The following is a 25,848-nucleotide window of genomic DNA, read 5'->3' as shown; positions in this document are numbered from 1 at the left end:
TTGAGTTCATTGGGTATCAATATTGCCTCTTACAGTCGTGTGTATTTCCTAGTTTGAGTGGCATCACCAGATGAGATACTCCGTACGGAGTACATCGTTAGGGCTTACCGTGGTGCCACTTGGAGGAAATGACTTTTTCATCTATACGATCCTGAAGGCAGCACTGATAGGTACCAAGTTCCCCGGCTTATTCGCAATCTAAAATGGGCCCCTTTTCTAGAGCAATGGCCCCTGCCGATTGATATCCAATATCATGATCCGATTCCGCAATTGCGGATATCAACCGGGATATGAGCGGACTCCGCGATGCTTGGCGCTGCAACCCAAGAAGCCGGACGTTGCCCGGCCCTGCATCGACCCTGCATCCGCCATTTTTGTGCGCGGCACGTCTTGTTGGCTGCCCCGAGTTGGCTGATAATACGAAATAACAGCACACATATCCGTCTTGGCGCTGAAGAATGTAACATGCCCCCCTTCGTCGGGGAAGTGCCGTCTCAGCCCACGGCCACTAGCTGCCTGGGCGTGCGGAGTCACGGCACTTAAATAAGAGTGTCAATCCGGAATGCTGTCTGTCTTTGTGCACGTTTTTCTTGAGCTGCGTGCGTTCGAACCTGATCATCGACATGCGTGTGTTCCAGCTGGCGGCCCTCGGGTCGATCGTCGCTACTGCGGCGGCTATCACTCCCGAGTCAGTGCTGATCTTCCCACAGCTTCATTCTATTCTTGACTGGTTATTGACTTGGTTTGCAGAGAAATGATCGCCGCTCCTAGAAGGAGTGATGCCGTTCCCAATCCATCGGGAGTGAGTTTGGCTATTGCACAACATAGATTACATGGACCATTGTGACTGACCAAGTATAGGAAGTCGCACTTTTCTCCACCTCTGAATACTCCTTCGAGACTCATGCTACATCCTCGTGGTGGAGCTTGGTGGATTTGAAGACTGGGAAAATCACTCAACTTACAAATGACAGCGATGTCTCCGAGATCACTTGGCTCGGTTCTACCGATTCGGGTCTGTTGTATATCAACGGCACTAATGCCGAAATTCCTGGAGGTGCCGAGATCTGGGTCTCAGACACCTCTGATTTTACTAACTCGTAAGTCTACATGCAGATTCCGACGGAAATTCACTAACTTCTCTTTAGTGCCTACAAGGCGGCTTCTCTCCCGGCGCCACTTGGCGGCCTCAAGACGGCCATCACCAAGTCTGGAGACATCAACTTCTTGGTGTACGGAGAGTCTTGGGCTAATGGAACGGCATACAACGAACAGCTTGCTTCCACTCCGCTAAGCACAGCACGTATTTACGACAGCATCTACGTCCGCCACTGGGATACCTGGCTGACGACGAGATTCAATGCCATCTTCTCCGGAACTCTGAATAAGAAGAGAGTTGGACATGGAGCCGCATCCCGCTATGCTTCTAGTGGATCCCTTAAGAACCTCGTCACGCCAGTCAAGAACCTCGAGTCACCTTACCCCCCATTCGGCGATTCTTCTGACTATGACCTCTCCGCCAATGGAAAATGGGTTGCATTCAAGAGCAAGGCACCTGAATTGCCACGTGCGAACCACACTGCATCATACATTTATCTTGTACCCCATGATGGCTCCAAGAAGGCCGTGGCAATCAATGGTCCAGACAGTCCTGGAACACCGAAAGGTATCAAGGGTGATTCGGCCAGTCCTTCCTTCTCCCCAGATGGCCGTCGCATTGCATATATCCAAATGGAAGAGGACGGATACGAGTCAGACCGTCAGGTCCCTTACATCTATACCCTTGACTCCAAGGACGCCATTCGCTCATTTGCTAAGGACTGGGACCGCTCACCTTCTCAGGTGAAGTGGACCGCTGACGGGAAGAACCTGATTTTGAATACCGAGGATGCTGGACAATCTCGACTCTTCTTGCTGCCTACTAATGCTGGTGACAATTTCAAGCCCAAGAACTTCACCGACAAGGGTGTGGTAGCCGCTTACTACAGACTGCCGAACGGAGAGTTCTTGGTTTCTGATTCGGCTGCTTATAATAGCCGGTCATTCTACACCGCAAAGCCTGGCAAGGGTGTGACTGGCACCATCTTCTCTGCCAACAAGGTGGATCCCGCCTTGAAGAACATAGGCCCCTCTGATCTGGACGAGTTTTACTACAAGGGCAACTTCACCGATGTAAGTTGATCAAGTCCTCTTCGATCAATGAAGATGTACTAACCCTTTATAGATTCACTCCTGGATCGTGTACCCCGAGAACTTTGACAAGTCGAAGTCATACCCTCTCATGTTCTTAATCCACGGCGGTCCTCAGGTCTCTTGGGTGAACTCCTGGAGCACTCGATGGAACTTCAAAACCTTTGCTGACCAAGGATATGTGGTTATCGCACCCAACCCAACTGGCAGCTCTGGATTTGGATTCGAACTCCAGAATGCCATCCAAAACAATTGGGGTATGTCATCTCTGCCCATCATTTCTTATACGCGGATTACATTCTAATGGTCAACAGGAAGCTACCCTTATGATGACTTGGTCAAGGCCTGGGAGTATGTCCGAGACAACTTCGACTTCATTGACACAGATCGCGGCGTAGCGGCTGGCGCCAGCTATGGTGGTTTCATGGTAAACTGGATTCAGGGTCACCCTCTGGGCCGCGAATTCAAAGCGATGGCGAGCCACGATGGCACATTTGTCGCTGACGCAAAGATTTCAACCGAAGAGTTGTGGTTCATGGAGCATGATGTATGTGTCTTAGTCGTGGCGTTTATTCTATTGGTATACTGACACTTTCAAAGTTCAATGGCACGATCTGGGATAACCGAGACAACTATCGTCGGTTTGACCCATCCGCCCCCGAGCTCATCAAACAGTTTGCTACTCCACAGCTTGTGATCCACAATGACGAGGATTATCGACTTGCTGTCTCAGAGGGTCTGGCACTTTTCAACGTCTTGCAAGAGCGAGGTGTTCCAAGCCGGCTGCTAAACTTCCCCAACGAAAACCATTGGTAAGTCCAATTCCTTTGAAATAAATTGTCTTGTCGGTGAGTCAATATAGCTAACTCGATGGTATTTGTATAGGGTCCTCAACAAGGAGAACAGTCTTGTCTGGCATCAGCAGGTTTTGGGATGGCTTAACAAGTACTCTGGAGTTGACAACGAGGGCGCTGTCAGTCTGGATGACACTACAGTTCCCGTTGTGAACTACAACCCTTAGTCCTACCCAGACAGTTTTATATTCCTGTCATCTTATGATTAGGGTGTTGTAACCTGTTTTCGGGGTCTCCAAGTGGATTATTTCAGTATGTAAATATACATTTGTCTTTTTGAGCAACGTGTCGCACCCTGTCTCACTATATAACACATTGGCAACGAAACAATGAAATCATTGAATATAGTTTCAAACTTCGTTCCTGTAGCGATTGTCGTTTGTGTAAAATTGTTCGTCTGTCTCGTGGAATTCGGCAGGTTGCAAGTTATAAAAACCAGCTCGACAAACGCTTTTCCTTCAGCAAACGCACCTCCAACTTTTATCTTCTTTGTCAATATTGATCATCTTCAATTCCACTCTTGTTGGCACTCATCATCATGCCTCCCAACCTTTCCTCCCGTAAGGGCAGCAAGAAGGGTACGTCCCGCGCTCTATGATCTCGCCTATCATCGTCATCTTCCATCAGGAAGAAGCAAAGGGCCACTGAAAAGGCTAACAAACTCTTGGCACTAGCTTCCTCCAAGACGAAGACGCCCAAGACCGAGCCTTCCGAGACCGAGTCCTCTGCAAAGATTCAGGTCCCAAGTGAGTACTGGAATCATTTGAGCTATGTCAACTCGAGACCCTAAGCAGCCTTTCCTGGATCGCACTATATGAGATAGATTCTCTAACCTTAACCACATGGGTACAGACATTAAAGCCGAAGTATCTTCCCCCTCTGCTCCTGCCGCCACTGGTGAGAACGAGAGTGAGTGCAGCAATGATATCCTATCTCAAGCACATTCAGAGCCTATCTCCATACGCAGGAAATGGGTTTGTATTCTGTCTCGCCCACTGTCTACCGAAAAAGCTGTCCGATCTTTGTTTCCCGAAATGGACTCTGGGATTGTTATTATATTTCCTCTAACAACATACCTACAGACACTCCCACTACTCCTACCCCTAGTACTACCAATGGAACTACTAAAAAGACGAAGAGTGAGTTGGACAATGAATTCAGCTTTCCCCTCCACTACATGTCCCTGTACTACGAACGACATAACCTTGTGTCTCTGCCCCAGTTCCAACGCCAATCTTGCCAATGGCCCTACGTTCTCCTCCCGAGATAGGGTCTGGGAGTGGATGTTTTTTTCCCCCTCTAACATAGATACAGAGTTCTCGCCCGAAGTCAAAATGGAGGATATTCCGGAGGCCAGCCCCAACATCGCAAGGCCCAGCAACCCCATCTCGAGCATACTCCGCCCCAACAACCTGGATCGGTTCTTCACTTCAGTAGGCCCTTTTGGCACCGAGGATGAGTCCTCGGATGCCTCCCTGCTTGAAAGCATGGCCGAACAAGCCAGAACCGTGAAGCATGTGAAATTCTTTATGGGCGATTCCCACGACAAGCACTTCATTCCCGTCGAAGTCGTCACTCTCACTGGTCATGAGAACTATGCAGTCTGGTTTGCCGGCATGACGTTGCTCCTCCGCCAACACTCGGTGTGGCCTCTTACAGTTGGAGATCTCAAGCCCTTGGCTCCCTCCCACCCTTTGTACATGTGGTATGAGCGTATGCTCGACTGTGCTGTCAGTCTTATTTACGCCAACGTCTCCAATGAGATCCGCAAGTCCCGTTGTTTCCTTCACTCCGTGGCTACCAATGATCCCGATGAGTTAATGGCCCATATTTGGGTTCACTATGGGGGGCCGGATGGTGACGATGTTTCTCCTGCGGAATCGGAGGAATCCGGGGAGTCCGAGCTTGATTAAGGGTCATTGGCGTCGACCGTGAAGTTGATTTGTCTGGCGGTGGTATTTCCACACACCTACATGGTGATAGTATGCCTACTTCCCTCCACTCTTTCAAGATCTGGTGTTTACATGGAAATTTGCAGGTATGGAGGGATCTTATTATCTAATTTTCTTGAATTTCGAGATGTGGTCGGATTTCTTATGTCTATCTCAGATTTTTACACTTTATCTCTGCCTATCTAAATCCGCTAGCTTACGGCATTCGACCTTAGATACGGGCATCCGTAAGTTCACCATGTGTATAGTTAACCATAGACATCTATATGCTCGCCATAACAGTGGATAGCTTATATATAGCACATGCCCTACTCTAGAACCCATTCAAGTTATCCTGGGCCGTGATCACATCCCCCTTGTCTACAAAGTCCGCCAACACCACATTCGGCGCACGCCCGTACAGCCCCGCACAAAGAGCGGCCTGAGCACCAATACTCCCCAGTCCCATCGCAGCATTGGTCGTGTCGGCCTTTTCACGAGCGGGGATCTTGACGCCAAAAAGGTCGAGATCAAGAAAGTGATTGACAATACCCATGCGGCCTGTACCGGCAGCACCAGCGGGCCGGTCTATGCTGCAGCTCGAGAAAGAGGAATCGGTCACGTCATAGGCTGTCTCGAAATAATATGCAAATTCATCTTGAATATAATCTACTTGTTTAGTGTCGGCCCCGTAGTCTGATGGTTATTAGAGGGTCAATTTCATCATTTTCACAGGTTACCGTCTGGGTGATAGATCAACATACCCAGGAATACGACCAGTCTCTTTCCGCTAGCGATCAAATCCCCCAGCGTGGGCCAGTCGGCAATTAATAGCGGATCGGTGGATGGAACATAGGCGTAGTCATGAATGCCACTGCTGATGAAGGTATCTCCGAACTCGGTTATCGAGACCGAGTCTCCGTTGGTCAACAGGAGAGTGACTACTTCGTTCGGATTCGAGTCGAGCCAGTTTTTGATGGTTCCCAAGAACGACTTGAGAGGCCCTGCATCCTCGAGGAAACATGATGTATGGCACAGCTCTATTGTCTTATTGTTTAAGACCGAATGGTGTGTTTGTGCCTGCAGATACCGGATCCCCATGTCGAGTTGTGCTTCTATATCGATGTTCTGATTCTGCTGGGGTAGATGCCCGACAAAGGGTGAATCATGGGCGCCTACAAATGTGATGTTTGAATAAGGTCGCGTGCAGTACTCCGGGCGACCGTTGCAAGTTGTCGCGAAAGTTGACATGGACGTGCTCGAGGTTGATGGCGACTGGGATGCTCGTGGTACTAGTGTTTCTTCGCCAACTGCCACACCACACTGTAGGAACAGGGCAGTCAACATCACACGTTTCAGTCCATGGATCGGGGCCATTATGTTTGGGATCGCGACTGTAGTTCAGAAAGAAAAGGTGCCAACGCTGTTATAATTCTGATATTCTAAGCCTTTGGAGGCACAAAAATCGCGATATATGGCAGCTGTCGCCGGTCACGCAGGTACAACACCTGGCCTCGCCAGGGTGATAGGCTTGTGCCGAGGCTAACATTCCGGAGGTCGATCCATGTCAAATATGGACATCTGAGGCAAAGAAAGTAAACATGGCCATTACCATGCTGGATATGCCATCTAATGCTGGTGGGATATACAATGAGTAATGGGGCATGATCGTGAACATCCTGTCTCGGTGATATCCCCCCGCCTTGTGACTGGGCGATGTGACTGCTCTCATTAACAACACGACTTGTTGGTGGTCATTGCACTGTTTTATATTATTCCAGATGATTCTGGTTCATTGGAACACACAAGTGATTGGAATAATGATATTAGATGTCGCATTCAATCTTGTTACCGGTTGCCTCGGGGCTTAGGGGAAATGGGCCCGCACGAACCGCCAAAATGACACAACATACGGTCAGAGAACAACAATGTGATCCATCAGGCCTGGAGAACCTCAGATTGGACAGCTTTGAGCCATTACGCCCGATGGGACTATTCCGAGAATTTTGTGCCCAATGCTCACAGACGCCGGAAGTGCAGTGGCAAGGTGTCTACGGTGTAGATTCTCCACCTGGGCCTCCACCATCGCCGATCCAGCCCCTATATTTGGATTTCTATAGGGCACTGGTCCTACACGTGAAGTGACTAGGCCTCGAGCGTTGAACAACAATGCTGCACACCGATCTTGGGGTGATGAAGCCGGGTTTGGCTAGTGTTAGGATTTGCAGATACTCTGCAGGAGACCTGCAGCGGTGATGTGTAGTCCAGACCCCACAGGTATGTTGGGAAGGAATTAATCTGACTACTTCTCGAGATTTAAGTATTGCGACGAGGCCTTGGGATCCATCATTCATTGAATCTTTTCCCTCGTGGCCCTCCAGTTCTGCCAACATGTTCCAGCCTTATGACCTGACACCATTGGACCATGCCGGGCCCGTGGTGCATCTCAACCCGACTCTCTCGTTTAATTTGACAGGCAAGAATCGTTTGGAGGTTCTTCGACGAGCGGAAGATGCTCTTGATCGTTTACTCTCTGAATTTCCCGTTCTGACTGGGATGGTCGTGCCGTCTACCCACGCCGATGGTAAAAGCAATGCCTTCCACGTACGGCCTGCCAGTGCGGACGAAATTGAAGATCAGCCTTTTTTTATCGCTCATAACCATGTGGAGCACACCCCTCTTACTCTGAATGGACGTTTCAACCCTGCCCTGACGCCGTTCCCAATCCTGAGCCCGCCACGTAGCCCTTCTCCTGTGCTACGATTGAAAGCAAACGTGATAGGAGATAGGCTACACTTGGTTTGGTGCTTTGATCACCGGGTTATGGACGGCCTCGGGTTTCTTACTTTGCTCACTACGTTTGCCGCATTCTGCCGTGATCCAGATACATCGGGGCGATTGATCACGACCCCACATAAACAAGAGAGAGCAAGACAGCACATTGATGACATTGCATCTACAAGTGAGCGACTAGGTCTCAGTTGGACGCGTTTCCCTCATCCACCAAGCGAAGATGAAATGTTCAAAGATCCCAGCCAAGTGCCGATCAGTTCTTACCATGTACTCGATGCCCGGAAGATAAAGATGCTGTACGATGCCTGTACAGTGATCCTATATTCTCTTCCTGAGCGGTACAGGAGAGGTTTTCCGGATGTTTTCTTCCCACCGAGTCTGGTCGTCACCGCGCTAGTGGGCTTTTGTGGCAGCCGCGCCCGCTCGCGAGCTTTCCCCGACCAACAGAAGCAACCATCCAACGTTTTCGTCGCGGCAAATATTCGCAAGGCAGCCGAATTACCATCGTCATATCTCGGGAATGCGATCTTGGCCGTGGAAAGTGCGTGTGATAGCGCCGTGCCACCTCCGCGTGAAGCCTTAGAAAATATCCATGTGCCAGGGCCTCTTGGTACAGCAGAACCGGAGGATATCTGGCGGATTTGGAACACTGCCCGAAACCTTCAGCAACAATTCAATCGTCTTGACAGTCATCGAGTGCAAGGCATGATCGCCACTATGTCTGACAAGCGTGATTGGAGTTCATTCCGACCTGGGTTTGGAGTGAATATGCACGTGTCTGACATTAGAGCAACTTCGCTTTATGTGAATTATGGTCCGCTCGGAATTCCCGAGTTAATAGACCTGCCTTTTGATGATGTTCCTGGCGTATGCTGGATAATGCCCCCTCATCCGTCCGATCCTCCATCGTCATATCCTTGTTGGAGGCTGCGAATGATCTTGGAACGAACGGCGATGGAGTGTCTATCCAATGATCCCCTTTTCCAATGGGTGACAACTCCGAGCCCAGCTTCCAGAAGCGCCAAACTTTGAGACAAATATGTGGTATAGATTGTGGATTGTATATAAATTAGACTGGATTTCGGTACAACATTGTGCAACAAATTAGAGAATGGAAACGTTTCGATGACTATATTTTCTCGTCAGAGAGGAGGAAAACGTCTCTTCGTGAGATTACTTGTATTGTTTTCTTAATTGGCATAGGAAAAATGCACATATCGACTTATGATGACGAACAGATAATAGTAATAAATATGCAACTAACTCTAACCACTACAAGTCTACAAATCCCAGAGGGCCAAGAAATACCTTGAGCAATGCGAGCGGTATAGCTCCTAGTAAGATGAAGATACGTATGTCCATGGGTATGTTATTATTCAAGAATCCAATAAATTTCCCTGAATTTATGCGTATGTCACAGTTATAGCGTGAGCTGCCTACGGCTATCCATGGAGTTATACCGGGCTTATGAAGGCCAACATGTTCAGAAAATCTTCAATTTTGAGAACTCAAGATCAAATTCCTCCATAGAAATACCATAAATAATCAATTCAGAGCTGAAAAATTGGTTAAGATCCCCGAGTGTGATGCTATGAATGTGAAATGTACCTGGCAGCCACTTGTGGCTGGTGCCCGGCCCCTAAAACGGCCCCGACCCAGACAACGGAGCTCTGAACCCTCGTTCTCCACTGTTCATACCCCTCGAGCCCGACACTTTACGCCTTCAATCACATATATTGCATTGTCTCGTCATATCCACCCTATTCCCCAACGAAAATACCGATCAATCTCGCAACTATCCTCCCCCCGCACGCCATTGCTGATCCAGCCTCGAACTTCACCCAAAGCTAAGCAACGGGAGCAATGGTCATTCCGAGATCCCGCTCATGAGCGCGATGGCTGAGGGCAGTGAGGATTGGTCGCGCGAGGACGAGCTTGACCTGGGCCAGGGAGAAGATTCCCGACGACCCGACCATGGCGCCCTCGACCAAACATTGTCTTCCCCGCAGAAACCAGTCAAAGAGGAATTGGACACGATAGACAATGCGGAGGATCATGATTCGGAGAAAACAGTGGAGCCAAAGGATTTCCATCTTCCAGAAACTCCTCGGCCGCGGCATGCGGACTGGACTGTGACAGAAAGCGTGGATGGAACAGGCTCGAATCCCGATGATTCCCCATCGCTACATGTTAGTAGTACAATTGGTCCGCAACCTGGATAGGTATCTGATTGTTTACAGGGATCTATTCCATCTTCCATGAGCAGCAGTGCTCTCGCTCTCCGAGGATCTCCGCGAGCCAGCCCGAGCCCGGCACGTCGCCCCTTTGACCTTCGCTTTCAATCCCGATTATCTTCATCGCCACAAAGTATATATAGAGCTGGCTCACCCTTCCTAGCCCATCTTCATTCCCGGCAGTCTTCGATTACCAGTCAAGCTTCGCCGACTCCTGAAACGGAACCCGAACCGATCCAAGGCCCTTGGGATGTGGTACGATGGACAAAGTTGCGGAAGATCACTGGACAGGCATTTTCGGAAATCGGGAAGCGCAATTTCGGACGACCGACTTGCCTTGCAGTCTCCACGTCTATTGTGATAGGTACATCCAAGGGCATCGTTCTTGTGTTCGACTATCAGCAAAGCCTGAAGGCCATCATAGGAACTGGTACACCAGGTTTGTCAAAAGAAGTCTACACCCTGCACTTCATTTCGCTGACTATAGCCTAGCCGTTGAATGTGGTGCTGTTACCTCTCTAGCTCTGTGCGCCGACCATTCTACCGTTGCAGGCGGTCATGAGTCGGGTGATATCTTTACCTGGGAAATTTCGCGTTCGGCCAAACCCTTTCTTCATGTTCCGCCCATTCCGGCTGCTCAAGTCGACACTCGAACATCCGATGGCCATCTTTCGGGATCTGCTGTCATCCATATCGGGTTTCTTGGCACCAGACGAACCGCGCTGGTCTCGGCTGACACGCGGGGTATGTCGTTCTCACACCTGGCTACGAGAGGCATGGGCGCAATGGGGCGAACGGTCAAGACGACCCGGATCTTGGGTCGATATCCTCAGCCAAAGGCTGAGATGAAGCCTCGGAAGCCCAGCTCCGTCCTTGCCTTCTCCCCTCTGCCGCTTGGCAATGTAGAGCAATCTACTGATTCTCTGGGTCTCGTTGCTATGCTGACACCATATCTCCTGGTCATCGTGTCCACGACGCCAGTGGCGCAAACCCAACATAAATCACCGCGACCAAAAGAAGTTCCCGCTCACAGTGCCATGACCGGCGCGTTAGCATGGTTTCCAGCCATTCGACTGAAGGGCAAAGATACTCAAACTTCAAATACAAAGCTTGTATACTGTTGGTCCAATGTTTTGACCGTGCTTGAAGTCACAGAGGCTGAGACAGACGAGCCTGTGGATAAGGATAGGCCTCCCAGCCTTGTGTTCAGAGCGCGCAGCAGATGGAGGGCAGATGAGGCCATTGTGGCCGTCCAGTGGCTCAGTCGTTCGGTGCTTGCGGTTTTCACAATAACCCAACGACTCCTGATCATCGAGGATTATTCAATGCATGTGACCGATTCTATCGATCTCGCGAATAGACACATATATCACGCCGATCTCTTCTCATCACAGCTTCATTCACTAGTTGAACAGCTTGACGAAGAGGATGAGTCGATGCATGGTGTGGTGGCCGATGCATTCCACATGAGCTTCCGTTCTTATAAAGGGCGTTTGTTCTTACTTGGTTATAACGAAGCCTTGGTAGGCAATTTATCGAATTGGGCTGATCGATTGCTAGCACTTATGGAGGCAGGTGACTTCATTGGAGCTATTCGACTAGCAACTTCCTACTACAAAGGAGATTCCGAGAAGCTGACGGTCGGCCTTCCTGAAGAGGACAGTTTAAGACATCCAATTGTCCAAGAAAAGCTTTTGGAAATGATTTCTGCATCCCTCAAGTACGCTTTTGGTCGGAACTCTGAAGCAAGCAATGGCCGAGTTGAGGATCGACAACTCGAAGAGCTAGCTGAAGTTTCTATCACGGCTTGTATTCTCATGGCCGATGAAGAGTTTCTTTGGGAGGAAGTCTTTAATTGGTATGAGGAACAAAACTCGGCGGGTATCTTCCTAGATTCCCTTGAACCTCGCATCATTGATGGAACGCTGCGATCGCTACCCCCGACAGCCGTCAAGGCCTTGATCAACCACTTCATTGGAACTCACTCGGTTGGTCGCTTGGAGGAGATCATTTGCCTTCTCGACACCACCACAATGGACATCGATCAAGTCACAACGCTGTGCAAGCAGCACAATCTGTATGATGCTTTTATATATGTGTGGAATCGCTGTTTGATGGATTATGTGGGACCTCTGGACGAGCTATTAGGTCTCATTCCCTCCCAGTTTGAGCCCTTGGTCAATGGTGACTATTTGCATGAAATGAGACGGCAGAACAATGCAATGAAAATGTTCCCGTACTTGTCATTCACCTTGACGGGTCGCGTCTATCCTACTGGAGACGACATGGATGAACTCGCAGCTTCACGGGCCAAAGCCGACTTGTACCAATACCTTTTCTCGGGTGGCGGGTCTGATGCAGTGCCTGGACATAGCGAGGGAGCAGAATCATTCTCTCAGCTTCGCGCCATGCTCAAGTTCGACTCTTCCAGCTTCATGAGCATGCTCAACGAGGCTTTCGAGGATAGTTTCCTGAACGAGCCCGAGAGCGAGGATGTTTCCGCATCGGGCATGTCAATCAATCGCCAGTATCTCATCGGCATTTTACTTCAGGTGATGACCGATGCCTTCTTCACGCCTTTTGATACTATCTACCTGGATATGTTTATCGCACGCAATCTTCCCAAATACCCCCAGTATATTCTCCTCTCTGGCACAACTCTCCATCAGGTTCTGGTCCGTGTGTGCCAATACCCCGAGCAGGAGATGGCAGACGATTGTGAACTGAGTGCGGAGTATCTGTTGTCTTTCTATCACCCACCGGATATCCAAAGCATGATTCCTATGTTCAAGGAAGCACGCTTCTACCGTATCCTCAAGTCTACTTACCGTTCAGAGAAGCAATATTCCCTGCTGATCGTGACTTATCTGGAGGATCCGAATGACCGTGAAACCATCTTCGCCTGTCTGCACGACTGCCTCCGTCCAGGCTCAGGACTTGGCAAGAAACAGAGACGAGATGTGGTAGAAGTAGTCAAGGAGCACGCTAGGGGAATCGCTGAAATCGATGTGACGCAGGCTGCACAAACAATGCAAGATCTCGCCCCTAAAACACATGCCACGTTTTTGCGAGTTTTGGAAGAGGATCCTCAGAAACAGTATCAGTACTTGCTGGTCTTAATCGAGCCACAGGCTCACACTACGGAAGTTCGATCTTCGCCTGCTATCGAGAACTGGATGATTGAGCGCTATGTGCAGCTTCTGTGCAGGTACAACCCTTCACATGTCGCAACATTTGTCGACGGACTACGAGTTGGTGACATCCACTTGGAAGAGCTACTCCCATCTATCGAGGAAAGTGGTGCTATCGATGCTGCTGTCATTCTCCTCGCCCGACAGGGCCAAGTCCGTGAGGCCCTTGATCGTCTTGTCGCACACTTGAGCACTCTCGAATCTGGCCTAGTGGGTATTCTCCAGAGCGTACGCGAAAGCCCTGACTCGGCAAGTACTGCCGAGGCAATTAACGATTTGATCGAGTCTCTCAACAAGTATGCTGGAGTAGGCACCTGGCTGTGTCAGGGCCAAAGCAAAACGGCAAAGCAGTCGCGCACAGGCAGCGCAAACGGCAAACGAAACGTGCCAGCCCTTGACCAGCCCTTAGCATTTGAGGAAACCCTCTGGCTCGACCACATTGAAGCCGTCGTCCGCATCGCAAGCAACGTCTTCGCCTTCATGCAAGGAAACAATACCCCAATAACCGTCTCCTCACAACCAACAGCATTCCTCGGCGGCGAAAGCGGCCGTCTCACGACTTCCTTCCGCACCCTCGTTCAACAAGTCTTCACAGCTCTTCTGGCAAGCACCGTCAAGAGCAGCCCCACTTCAACCGAAAGAATCGACATGTCCTTCCTACGCATCCTCCGCGCATTCCTCACTCGCGCTGCAACCTGGTCCCCTTCTCTTCTCGAGCTCCGCGCCGTGCTCGCCTCCATCTTCTCCGCCTACTCCTACGAGAAATCCCTACTGACCCTCGCAAACGGCATGCTAGACCGCGACCTCTTCATCCACGTGGATGAAGTCACCCGCCTCCGCCAGCAAGGCTGGCGGCCCCGTGGTCAGGTTTGCGAGATCTGCCGCAGCCGCATTTGGGGCCCAGCCGTTGGCGACGCCCACTGGTCCGCGTGGGAAGCGAGGCGCGCTGATGCGCACGCCCGCCTCATCGCAAGACGCCACGAGGATGGCTATAATCCCTCAGAGCGGGGGAAAGGTAAGGCCGCTGATGTCGGAGTCGGTCATCCATCTCGACTAGATGCACCGAGTGCACATGCACTTACCCACGCGCATGGTACTAGCGTAGGTGTGGGCAAGGATGTGTCCGATGAGAGTGATGACCATGACCCCACCGAGGCTGGAGTGGAAGCTGGACCTGGATCTGCAGTCGCAGCAACTGCACCAGAACCTGTGGTTGTTTTCGCTTGTCGACATCTTTACCACCGGCGCTGTGTGCTGGATGCCGTCAGCGCGGGCGGCCGACCCGCTGAAACAGCGTTTCGGCGGAACCATTTGGCCGACTGGTCGGGGATTGAGCTGTTCTGTCCGATTTGTACATAGTATCTTCTGCGAAAGAGTATGATTTTCTTCATGTCTCGGGATATTCTCTTACTTTTCTATTTATCTCGTTGCTTTTTTCTGCCCTAGGTGCCATTCGGGGATATCCCTAGATGAGATATGATTGTTTTGCATATAGCCATTTTTCTTTTGCTTTTTTTCCCTCTGCAAGCACTGTAATAGGATGGAAGTTACAGCCAGGTCTATCCCTGCCATCGTGCAGCTTGGCTCTTCCGTTGTCCGTGGGGACATGCATAAGTATGGAGGATGCATACTGGATGCATGTCGTTTGCATCATGTACATCTAGTTGTCTTGAATGGGGAGATGTGAATCGTGGGGATTGCCTCTTTCTCCCCTTCAGCTATTCAGCCCAGATGCATTCTTGGCGCATCTGCATCCATGCCCAGGCAATGTGATCAAAAGAGTGCTACGCAGGATATTATCATTTGGTCCCCTGCATGATTGAGACCAGAGTCCACATATATGGCACGGCCATGCTGTAAATGTGTCCAGGTGGATGCTGGACTGTGTGATAGGTGTCTGTGTCTCTGAAGATGACACTGTCATTTCAACTGTTGTCTTGAGTATTTGGGAGTATCATCTCCTTATGTAGCTGGGTTCGCTGTGAAGAATGTATAAATGGTACATGTAGACATGTACCACCAGGCATATATTTGTAGTGGTCGGTACTTAATATTGCGTATCCACTTTGATCATGTGTCTACATAGATCAATTTCGACGGCATGACTCTGGTTATATTCTTCATCTTCTAGTTCTAGACCCTGCTTCACTGGCCGAAGAACCGACTCTGAAAAATAGCAAAAAGAAGAGTAAAAAGCCCCAAAAAGCTTGATGGTCGAGAGGCTTCGACAGAAGCAGCCACCTCTCAGCCCGTTGCCACTCCGGAAATGTCGGCGGCAACAGTGCTGATTGGTGATGCTCTCTCAGCTGGGACCCCAGGGACAGTCTCGCATTGGCGCTTTTCTTCGTTTCGCAGAATCCCGCCACTCAGTGGATATTTCCGAAACAAAGGGTTTCGCTTCGGTTGAGTTTTCCGCTTATCTTCATACTCCGCGTATATCTATATGATGCCGTTGGCAATTAACATGAACAGATAATCGAACCACCTGGGCAGAGTCATTTGCTGACTACGGAGTATTTTACTCCCAACTGTCTACTCTAACCCCCAACCATCTTGTATCGCATATCGCAGGCTGGACCGGTTCGATCGGCAAGATCAGTGATTTGCCTGAAGTGAGCCAGGGCTCGGAGATGTCAGACTCATGGACGAGGTGTTTCAAGACACTGCCCCTTTGATATATCTCACAATATATCTCACATGGCAGTCTTGATTGGATCGCGTCTGGTGGAGGCATCACCATGTGTTGTGTTCCATTCTCTAATTCTTTTTCTTCTTTTTTGTTTTAATTTGTTCTTGGCCCTCTTTCCCCTGGGAGTCTGGAGTATAAAAATGATCTCCTCTCCCCGGCGTTCAAGGCCACGTCAATCGCCCTATGGTTAGCGGATTGTCATTCCTTTGTGTCTATTGTTCTATTCTTCCTATTCTTTCCCATTTGCAGCGTATCCATTCCTTTCTTCCGATTGTCCTTTCCTCAAGTGTCTGGGATATTTGAGACCTTTTCCGTCTTCGACAGACGTCCTCTTTTCAACTCTTTCAGTCTTTTACTTGAGATATCCCAGTAGAAACAATGCATGTGCTCTCCACTCTCCTGCCCTTGGGCTTGCTGGCCCAAGTCACTTCGGGGGCATACACCCTACACGAGGACTATGGTACTTCGGACTCATTCTTTAATAAGTTCAAGTTTTACACCGTATGTGCATGGAAACCTGTTCCAATCTCGCTTATATACAATATTAACCACATATACAGGACACCGATCCCACCAATGGCTACGTGCACTACGTTGACCGTAGCACCGCCTCGGCCAACGGTCTGATCAACACCAAAGACAACGGTGTCTACATTGGCGTTGACCATACCAACGTCGCCAGCAGGCCTGGCCGTAACAGCATCCGCCTGGAGAGCACCAACACCTACAAACATGGCCTCGTGATTCTCGACCTCGCCCACATGCCCAGCAGCACTTGCGGCACCTGGCCTGCCTTGTAAGTAACAACCATCCCATTCTATCTTTCAACCGTTCCCAACTAACCTGCTGCAGCTGGATGCTCGGCCCCGACTGGCCCAAAAACGGCGAAATCGACATCATTGAAGGCGTCAACGAACAATCCCAAAACCAAATGGCCCTGCACACCACCAATGGCTGCTCAATCCAGAGCACTGGCTTCACCGGCTCCCTCGACACAAGCAACTGCTACGTCGAAGCCAGTGGCCAGTCCGCCAACAGTGGCTGTAGCATTCGTAACGAGAACACCCAATCTTACGGCACGGGCTTCAACAACGCCGGCGGCGGTGTTTACGCAACCGAATGGACCGGCTCCGCCATTAATATCTGGTTCTTCCCCTCCTATGCCGTGCCGGGCGATATCCACTCTGGAAAGCCGAACCCGGCCGGCTGGGGCACGCCCGCTGGGCGCTTCGCCGGCGGCTGCGACATCAACTCGCATTTCAACAATCTGCAGCTCGTCTTCGACATCACCTTCTGTGGCGACTGGGCGGGCTCGGCATGGGGCTCATCAAGCTGTGCCAGCAAGGCACGCTCATGCAATGACTACGTGAAGAACAACCCCTGGGCTTTCAAAGAGACATACTGGCGCGTGCGTTCGCTGAAGGTCTATCAGGACTCCGGCAGCGCGAAGAGACATGATGAGAAGGTGACTGGTGCTGAAGAGCTGGTCGCTAAGCTGAATGATGATGATGAGAAGCACGCGCGACGGGCCAGGGCTTCAAGGAAGCATCGTCGTGAGCATTACCGCCACGATCATGGCCATACCTAAACCTTTGATATGGAGTAATGGCATGGTGAATTGTTTCTTGCGTTCGGAGCGCTTTATAAAGCGATGGGATGCAATTTCGTTCTTTTTTCTTTTTTGCATCTCGATTGTGATTTCGGCTGCCATTTGCCTTTTTTATTAAATCCGTTCTTTGCGTGGTTTCGTAGTCGTTGCTTCTGGAGTTTCCTCTACTCGTCTATCGGCTTGTACTGGTCTACGGCTGTGGGACACGGGCATTTGATGCCGTTCATGCTTTATGCGTTATGATGGGTCTGAGACCTTAGTTTTATGAATACCCTCTTCGAATTTGATGGCGAAATGAATATGAAAAAATCACATATCAAATTTCCGTAGTAATAGTAAGCTCTACGGTGAAATAGTTCAGTTTACACACAACCCCGACTCTGATATTAGAAGGATACGTCAATATGTACTAAGAATACCTATCATTCGACATTAAAATTAAGTCCAAACGCCAAAGCCATGCAATGACGCCGAAAAAGAAAATCAAAGCCTAAACCCCAGCACATCACGCTGATCATCCGTCAATCGCCCCCACTCCAGCAGCAACCGAAAGAAGTAAATCTCCATATCTTTCTTCCTCAGCGCCGTGTGAGCCCACTTCCGCCCTTCCTCTGCAATCCACTTCCCCTGCTGATCATGCGACTTCATGCGCATTTGCGGAGCAACGGGACCATTCACATCAGACATGGGAGCAGGCACACCTGCAAAGTAAGCAAGCGTACTCCACAGACCATGGAGACGAATATCAACAGGGACGAAGTGCAGCCAGGAGGTGACGCGCGAGTCGAACCACTGCCGGAACAAGCCGGTCTTGAAGGGCAGACTGTGGCTGTGCAGGAAGGGCAGGAAGCGGCCGCTGAAGCCGGCGCCGTCGAGGTCGAAGAGGAAGCGGTGTGCCCAGTGTGCTTGGAAGTCGACCCAGCCTACTGTGCCCATCTCGGCGGCTTGTTCGCCGCAGTCGCTGCAGCGGGCGATCGGGTCGGCGAGATGGACGGAGGTTTGGAGGTGGAGGTCAGAGGTTGGGGCGTTGCCGTCCATGATTTCGTAGCGGAAGGAGTTTGGACCGGCTGGGAGGAGGACGGAGACTTGGTTTTCGGTGTTGTTGTTGATTAGGTGAGCGAAACGCTGTCGTGGCATGCCTTTCCATTCGCCGAAGCGACTGAAGCCTTCGGAGGTGCTGCCGACCCAGTACAAGGAGTTTTCTTTGTGTCCGTATTCGGGGTCTGGGTGCTCCTCTGTGGGGTTGTATTTTACCTTATCGATGTAGTTCCAGGGACTTGGGAAGAGGATATCGTTGAATCCAGTGAGAGCACTTTGGCTGAATACTGGGATGAGTTCCTGTGAGACTTTGAACGAGGCCGGGGAGATGAGGAGACCGTGGAGGAAAGCGAGGTCGGGTTGGTGACAGATTTCGGAGGCGATGTTGAAGTTCAGCGGGAATTGGCCCATGGAATGGGGATCTACACATGACAAGCAGAGGTCACGGCGATTCCAAATTCGTTGAGTCCGCGCTTTGGATGAGGGCGGGCAAACTGCGCTCACATAGGGGTCGAAGACACCCCTCCACGATCTGTCTGTGAACACAGTTATGTTGGTCTGGTGGGCGGGTTCGATCGGTGCCCAGCTATCCTCTCGGTTGACCGTCCAAGTCGGCACGGTATGCTCGTTGGGGATCATTTCTTGCATCTCAGCTTGTCGCTTCAGCATTGAAACTTTCTCCCAGGGGACTGCGACGCGCGGTTCATCATTCAGATTGAACACCAGATCCATGTCCGGCAGATATTGAACGAAATTGTCAATCATCTCTGCGGCACCCTCCACCATCCATGCATGGGTTGGTTTAATGCCTTCTTGCACTTTGGTCGTGCCATTGCGAATTATAATTCCGCCGAGATCATTGAATGGATTGGTTGCCAGTTCATGCGTCATTGCCCGTATGTGTTCCGGAGCCAGGGCGCGGAAGGGAAGTAGATCGTGGTGTATTTGATCGAAATCATCTATGATAGCCGACGATCGGCTAGTGGCATATTGATACCATTGATCAAATCCTCTAGGCAAGGGTTAGCGATGAGATGAATTAATCACAGCGATACCAAACTTACGGGGGTGGATGCTGGCCATATCGTCTCTGATATTCAGAAACTGCACCTTCAAGTGTCTTGCTAGTAGACGCTTGAGCGAGGTATCTGTCATGCTGAATCCTGCCGTCATGGATGAGGAACTCGATTGGGTGTATGTGAGCAAGGCGATGCTTGCTAACTGCAAAAACGAGACCAATACCACATAAAACAGCGAACAGTATTTGTACGGCGATGTTGGTGCGGTACAATCTCGGTCCTTCGTCATGAACTACTCGCGCAAGCAGAAATAGTAAAGCTCCCATCAATGAAGCAGCCAAGGGGAGAACAGCATGCGTCAAGGAGATAAATGGGAAGGGCAATTGTCCACCGGTAAGAGCCGACAAAGAGGAGAAGTATACAATCAAGAAACCCCCTATGATTGAGACTCCCAGGATATCGAAATGTGGCAACTAGAACAATCAGTATTGAGCAACCAACCAAGCAGAGAAGACTGGTAAAACTAACCATATGCCAGGCAGACAAGACTAAGATGACCACCAACACCGATTGGCTGAAAGCAGCACGCGAATATTCTAGATCCAACACGGGCTGGCTGGCGAGTTCAGGAGAGCTATCCGGCATCCATCTTGGTATGATACTCCAGGCTAATGAAAGACCCTATAAAACCCTGTCAGAATGTGCATTTCGAATACTTTGAAATTGTCCACTCACCAATAGACCAACCCCAAGGAATGTCAAAGCGCGTTTTCTCCGTGCATCATCAAATTGAGTGCCGATTCGACATAGTTCGGTGATGCCAATAAGTAGAACAGAATCCGCAAACACGTTGAAGAGCTTATATGATCTGAGCCGCGATGCGCCATGTAACACAATAGGACAGATATAAGTTGACCGGATTCCAGCCGAGTATGATGAAGCCAAAAGCCCTCCGATAGACAGTAATGTGGCTGCAATCAAACCGCTAAAGCGGCTTTGCGTAAGATGATGGAAGCTTCGACGGGAGATAGAGTAGACCACCTGTAATGGCAGCATTTCAAATCGTTGCGTAGGGGCATATCTTTCTACTTGTCGCAATCGCTGATTACGCCAGTAGTCGTAGAGCGAAATAATGAAAGGAATAGCATACTGTTCAAAATACGGCGTCAATTGTAGAACATTGAACAACACTCAAGGGCTACCTACGGCATATCCGGCCGGCGCGCATTCGATGTTTCGCGTGATTTGACGGAAGGATTCAACTCGCAAGCCACATAGGCCCAGCAAGAGACCGATCTTGATCCACCAGGATTGGTATCGTATGCGCGGGCGATTCTCGACATCACCCAGCGGGAAAGATGAGGTTGATGCCCTGGAAGGAAGCTCAAACTGGTCTGCGAGAGGAACTATTGGCCGTTTAACTGTCGGCGACAATGGCGACGAGCTTAACGTAACGAAGCGACTCCATACTAAGAATGTCAACCCCGTAAGGAAGCAGACTAAAACGGATGTGCTAACGGGACGATCTGTACCGGCGTAATAGTCAGTCGGGTAGAGTTGCAGGGCGACGCCGGAATCCACAGCAGCGACTTACCAAAAGCAAATGTGGTATTGTAGGAGGTAGTGAGGAATAGCGAGCTTAAAAGGAATGTCCTGCGCAAAGAGTGCGATTATGAGCTTGGGTTTCCAACGTCATGAGACTTTACGGATACTCACCCCACACTGAGCTTAAGCCCAAGATCGGAAGATATATGGACCATGTTGCGCCCAATTCGTTTATGATAGCTCCAAAGCGCCCCAGGCCATTGCTGTGGTTTAAAGAATGGATCGAGTTTCTCGACCTTCACAAGACGGAAGAAAGAAGAATAACCTCGTGTGGATCTTCAGGAGATTGACGGCGTTTGAAACATGGCAAAAAGCAGGGCAAGGAGGGCCCGACGGACCCAGCTGGAGATATCCATTGGCGACTAATCAAAGGCATCCGGAGCGCTGATCCATCAGGGTTGCGTCAACGGGCCGGTTATTCGTGGGAGGACTTCTGCTACGCAATCGTGGACCTTGTTACCTTCCGCGCGGACTGGGTTGCTGGTTTGTAACTTTGGCCAATGATCAAGGATTTCTCCAGCCACCAATACCACAACCTGTTAACTCCATGGAGTTGGTTAGTTTTATCCAAGAGATCTATAGTAAAGGCTAGTCAGCAATAAATGCCCGGCCGATCAGCGGCCGGAATCAAGCCTTGGTCAACTTCGCGACCCACTCTATGTACCCTCAGCGTCATATCACATGTGGTGGGACATTCACTGTGATGGCATTGTAATGTACTCCATACCAAGCCATAAAGGCATGCGCTGTGAGGGAATCTCACACACATGGTGCGTATATACATATACAGCCAAGAACTAGAACACGCGTCCTCTTGGCGCAGAAAGAGTTGGCTGTCAGTTCCACGATGGATGTCCAACTTGACATGAGATAAGGATGGCCCGAGCGACCCATGGTTGGCGCCAATGCTCACTCTAAACACTAAACTCAAAGCAGCCCGTGCAGCTCCCAATTCGGCAACATCACGTCACTCCTAGTCATGTGATTTGATGAGAAGCTCAGGGCGGACTTTGCAGGCAGTTCCTGATACTGTGTTTAATCACGTGCCTATAATCACAATTTCTCATTATGTAATCAGGATTCCCGGAGCACCAGGGCGGTGTGGACTGCCAGGCGGTGTCAGACAGCAATATCATTTTTTTCTAACGGCTGGGAAGTTTTTTGGTCGCAAATCGAGATCAAGTGTTTTTCAAATCAACACCAGTCCGAAATCGCCATGCCTCGCAAGGCGATTGACTCGCGGATTCCCGCTCTTATCCGAAATGGTGTGCAGGAAAAGAAGCGCAGCTTCTTCGTGGTCGTTGGTGACCATGCTAAGGACGTGATTGTGCACCTTCATTACATTATGTCCAGTGTGGACGTGAAGCAGAACAAGTCGGTGCTTTGGGCTTACAAGAAGGACCTCCTTGGATTCACAAGTCACCGGAAGAAGCGCGAAATGAAGATCAAGAAGGAGGTCAAGCGCGGGATTCGCGAACCCAACCAGGAAGACCCATTCGAGCTTTTCATTACTCTCAACCAGATCCGCTATGTCTACTACAAGGAAACCGAGAAGATCTTGGGTAACACTTACGGCATGTGTGTGCTGCAAGACTTCGAGGCCATGACTCCCAACTTGCTTGCGCGAACCGTCGAGACCGTCGAGGGTGGAGGTTTGGTTATTTTGTTGTTGAAGAGCATGACCAGTTTGAAGCAGCTCTACACCATGTCCATGGATATTCACTCGCGATACCGAACTGAGGCACACGATGATGTGGTCGCTCGTTTCAACGAGCGATTCATTCTGTCTCTGGGAAGCTGCGATTCATGCCTGGTAGTTGACGATGAGTTGAACGTGCTGCCCATCTCCGGCGGCAAGACCGTGAAGCCACTCCCTGCTCCCGAAACAACAGACGAGTCATCCTCCGGTACAAAGAAGGAATTGAAGGAAATCAAGGAGAGTTTGGCGGACTCGAAGCCCGTAGGCCCTCTGCTCAGCCTGGCCCGCACCGTGGACCAAGCGAAGGCTCTTCTGACCTTTGTTGATGCGATCGCCGAGAAGACATTGAAGAGCACCGTCACCCTGACCGCAGGTCGTGGACGAGGAAAGTCCGCCGCTCTCGGTGTTGCCATTGCCGCGGCTATCGCTCACGGGTACAGCAACATTTTCATCACATCTCCCAGTCCAGAGAACTTGAAGACCCTCTTCGAATTCATTTTCAAGGGCTTCGATGCACTTGGATACCTCGATCACGTTGATTATACTATCCTTCAGTCGACTAACCCCGACTTCAACAAGGCTGTTGTGCGTGTCAACATTCACCGCAACCACCGCCAAACCATCCAATACATTCAGCCCCAGGATGCACAGGTCTTGGGACAAGCAGAGCTCCTTGTCATCGATGAGGCTGCCGCTATTCCTTTGCCGTTGGTTCGCAAGCTGATGGGACCTTACCTGGTGTTCATGTCCTCTACTATCAATGGCTACGAAGGCACGGGCCGGTCCCTGTCTCTGAAGCTGATCCAACAGCTGCGGGAACAATCCCGAACCGGACTCAAGACAGACGATACCGACGTCGCCGATCGCAGCACAGGAAAGTCGGCTAAGGGTACTGATAAGAACCTTACCGGCCGCACCTTGAGGGAGATCACTCTTGCAGAGCCCATTCGATATGCACCGGGTGATTCCGTTGAGAAGTGGCTGAACAAGGTCCTTTGCCTTGATGCAACTCTCCCTAAATCTCGCATGAACACACAAGGATGCCCTCACCCGTCGCAGTGCCAGCTGCTCCAGGTCAACCGTGATACCCTGTTCTCCTTCCACCCTGTTTCCGAGAAGTTCTTGCAGCAGATGATGGCCCTCTACGTTGCCAGTCACTACAAGAACACACCCAACGATCTCCAGCTTATGAGTGACGCCCCCGCTCATCAGCTCTATGTTCTCGTCCCCCTATTGATGAGGAGGCCACCAAGTTGCCCGAGCCTCTTTGTGTTATTCAGGTCGCCCTTGAAGGTCGCATCAGTCGCCAGAGCGTGCTCAACAGTTTGAGCCGTGGTCAGCGCGCAGGCGGTGATCTGATTCCGTGGTTGGTCAGCCAGCAGTTCCAGGATGAGAACTTCGCCAGTCTCTCGGGTGCTCGTGTCGTCCGTATCGCAACTAACCCCGAGTATGTGGGTATGGGCTACGGCTCTCGGGCTATGGAGCTTTTGGTCGATTTCTTCGAGGGCAAGTTCACCAACTTGGAGGAGGGTAACATTGCTGCTGAGGAGGAAATGGTCCGTGTTACCGACGAAGAGCTCGCTAGCTCTAGCCTCCTGGATGACAACGTTCACGTCCGAGATATTCGCTCCATGCCTCCACTCTTCGGCAAGCTGAGCGAACGTCGCCCAGATGTTCTCGACTACATCGGTGTCAGCTACGGTCTCACCCCATCTCTCCACAAGTTCTGGAAGCGCGGTTCCTTCGTTCCTGTTTATCTGCGCCAGACTCCCAACGAACTCACTGGCGAGCACTCCTGCGTGATGGTTCGCACTCTCTCCACCGGTGAGACTGACGATGCCTGGCTGAGCGCCTACGCGCGAGACTTCCACAAGCGATTCCTCGCCCTGCTGTCCTACCAATTCGGCCAGTTCCCGTCCGTCCTCTCTCTGAGCATCTGCGAGTCTGCCAACTCCGGTGCCAAGAAGGACCCGAAGTTCACACCCCGCGTGCTGAGCAAGCCCGACCTCGATGCCGTCTTCTCGCCCTTCGATCTCAAGCGTCTGGACAGCTACGCCAACAACCTTCTGGATTACCACGTTATTCTTGACCTGATCCCTACCCTCTCTGACTACTACTTTTCCAACCGTCTCGAGGGCAAGGTCAGCCTTTCTGGTGTGCAGCAGTCCATTCTCCTCGCCATCGGCTTGCAGCACAAGAACCTCGAGGACCTTGAGAAGGAATTGAACCTCCCCTCCTCCCAGCTTCTCGCTATGTTCCTCAAGATTGTCCGCAAGATCTCCACTCACTTCCGTAATCTGATCGAGAACCACATCGAGCAATCTCTGCCCGCTCAGAAGATCCGTCTCGAGACCTCTGAAGCCCACGATGATGAGCCCGAGGTCAAGCTTCAACCCCTGCCCATCAGCCTCGAGGATGAGCTCCGCGAGGGAGGCAAGAAGATCGAAGAGGAGATGCTCGCCAAGCAACGCGCTTTGGCTACCTCTAAGCCGTAAGTTACAATCCCGTCGTGCGTTTTACCTCGAAACAACAATAACTGATTTCCAGCCCACAGTGAGGGACTTGACGGCTCTAAGCCATCCAAGCGCAAGAAGGTCGAGACCGCGCGTGATATCTACGACAAGGAAATTGACTCTAAGAGGCAAAAGATGATCAAGAAGGGCACCGAGGGCCGCAAAAAGCGCTGAATGACTTGGTTTTCTGGGCAAATATTTCTTTCTGCATTTATGTACGGTGTTCGGTTTGTTGGGTCTCAAAAGACTTTGTGTTTAGTATTTCTCTGTACTCTTCAGGGTTCATGTTTTCAACAGGATAACTATCTCTTGTATATATGAATCATATGTTTATTACACCTATAACATTCCGAGTGGTTCGTAGAGATAGACGAGATAATTCTCAAAGGCTGGATTCACTTGGCTACATAGGTAAGCTTATGCAATTCGCTATCAAATAAAAATGAATGAATACTACATGTAGAAGCGGCACCAACTTCTCCC

The 25,848-nt window shown here is 50.5% G+C and overlaps 7 protein-coding genes across 7 annotated transcripts; 5 read left to right on the top strand and 2 right to left on the bottom strand.

Moving 5' to 3' along the window:
• Positions 1-623: 623 nt before the first annotated feature.
• Positions 624-4,957, top strand: dppV (dipeptidyl peptidase DppV; the record flags this gene model as incomplete). The annotated part of the gene is made up of 13 exons (XM_057174023.1): positions 624-688; positions 751-802; positions 862-1,100; positions 1,149-2,172; positions 2,225-2,447; positions 2,505-2,737; positions 2,791-3,002; positions 3,076-3,193; positions 3,676-3,790; positions 3,897-3,953; positions 3,995-4,183; positions 4,267-4,323; positions 4,353-4,957. 13 exons carry the CDS (start codon positions 624-626, stop codon positions 4,955-4,957), a joined length of 3,189 nt encoding a protein of 1,062 aa, XP_057034174.1.
• Positions 4,958-5,309: 352 nt separating this feature from the next.
• On the bottom strand, positions 5,310-6,352 carry N7457_002976 (uncharacterized protein; the record flags this gene model as incomplete). Its single annotated transcript, XM_057174022.1, has 2 exons — positions 5,310-5,671; positions 5,740-6,352. The coding sequence occupies 2 exons, from the start codon at positions 6,350-6,352 to the stop codon at positions 5,310-5,312; spliced, it is 975 nt and encodes a 324-aa protein (XP_057034173.1).
• Positions 6,353-7,366: 1,014 nt separating this feature from the next.
• N7457_002975 (uncharacterized protein) lies at positions 7,367-8,800 on the top strand (the record flags this gene model as incomplete). Its single annotated transcript, XM_057174021.1, has 1 exon — positions 7,367-8,800. The coding sequence occupies one exon, from the start codon at positions 7,367-7,369 to the stop codon at positions 8,798-8,800; it is 1,434 nt and encodes a 477-aa protein (XP_057034172.1).
• An 854-nt stretch (positions 8,801-9,654) lies between these two features.
• Positions 9,655-14,552, top strand: N7457_002974 (CORVET complex membrane-binding subunit VPS8; the record flags this gene model as incomplete). The annotated part of the gene is made up of 3 exons (XM_057174020.1): positions 9,655-9,957; positions 10,009-10,441; positions 10,495-14,552. The coding sequence occupies 3 exons, from the start codon at positions 9,655-9,657 to the stop codon at positions 14,550-14,552; spliced, it is 4,794 nt and encodes a 1,597-aa protein (XP_057034171.1).
• Positions 14,553-16,260: 1,708 nt separating this feature from the next.
• Positions 16,261-17,470, top strand: N7457_002973 (glycoside hydrolase family 16 protein; the record flags this gene model as incomplete). The annotated part of the gene is made up of 3 exons (XM_057174019.1): positions 16,261-16,383; positions 16,443-16,678; positions 16,735-17,470. 3 exons carry the CDS (start codon positions 16,261-16,263, stop codon positions 17,468-17,470), a joined length of 1,095 nt encoding a protein of 364 aa, XP_057034170.1.
• A 504-nt stretch (positions 17,471-17,974) lies between these two features.
• Positions 17,975-21,308, bottom strand: N7457_002972 (putative capsular associated protein; the record flags this gene model as incomplete). The annotated part of the gene is made up of 7 exons (XM_057174018.1): positions 17,975-19,541; positions 19,594-20,021; positions 20,077-20,229; positions 20,284-20,697; positions 20,755-21,074; positions 21,143-21,201; positions 21,265-21,308. 7 exons carry the CDS (start codon positions 21,306-21,308, stop codon positions 17,975-17,977), a joined length of 2,985 nt encoding a protein of 994 aa, XP_057034169.1.
• Positions 21,309-22,369: 1,061 nt separating this feature from the next.
• N7457_002971 (ribosome biosynthesis protein KRE33) lies at positions 22,370-25,539 on the top strand (the record flags this gene model as incomplete). The annotated part of the gene is made up of 3 exons (XM_057174017.1): positions 22,370-24,044; positions 24,065-25,343; positions 25,407-25,539. The coding sequence occupies 3 exons, from the start codon at positions 22,370-22,372 to the stop codon at positions 25,537-25,539; spliced, it is 3,087 nt and encodes a 1,028-aa protein (XP_057034168.1).
• Positions 25,540-25,848: the final 309 nt, after the last annotated feature.

This window comes from Penicillium paradoxum (genome assembly GCF_028828445.1).
Source record: "Penicillium paradoxum strain IBT 22861 chromosome Unknown utg000003l_segment0_segment0, whole genome shotgun sequence".
Taxonomy (NCBI): Eukaryota; Fungi; Ascomycota; class Eurotiomycetes; order Eurotiales; family Aspergillaceae; genus Penicillium; species Penicillium paradoxum.
This window is presented reverse-complemented; position numbering and strand designations above follow the sequence as displayed.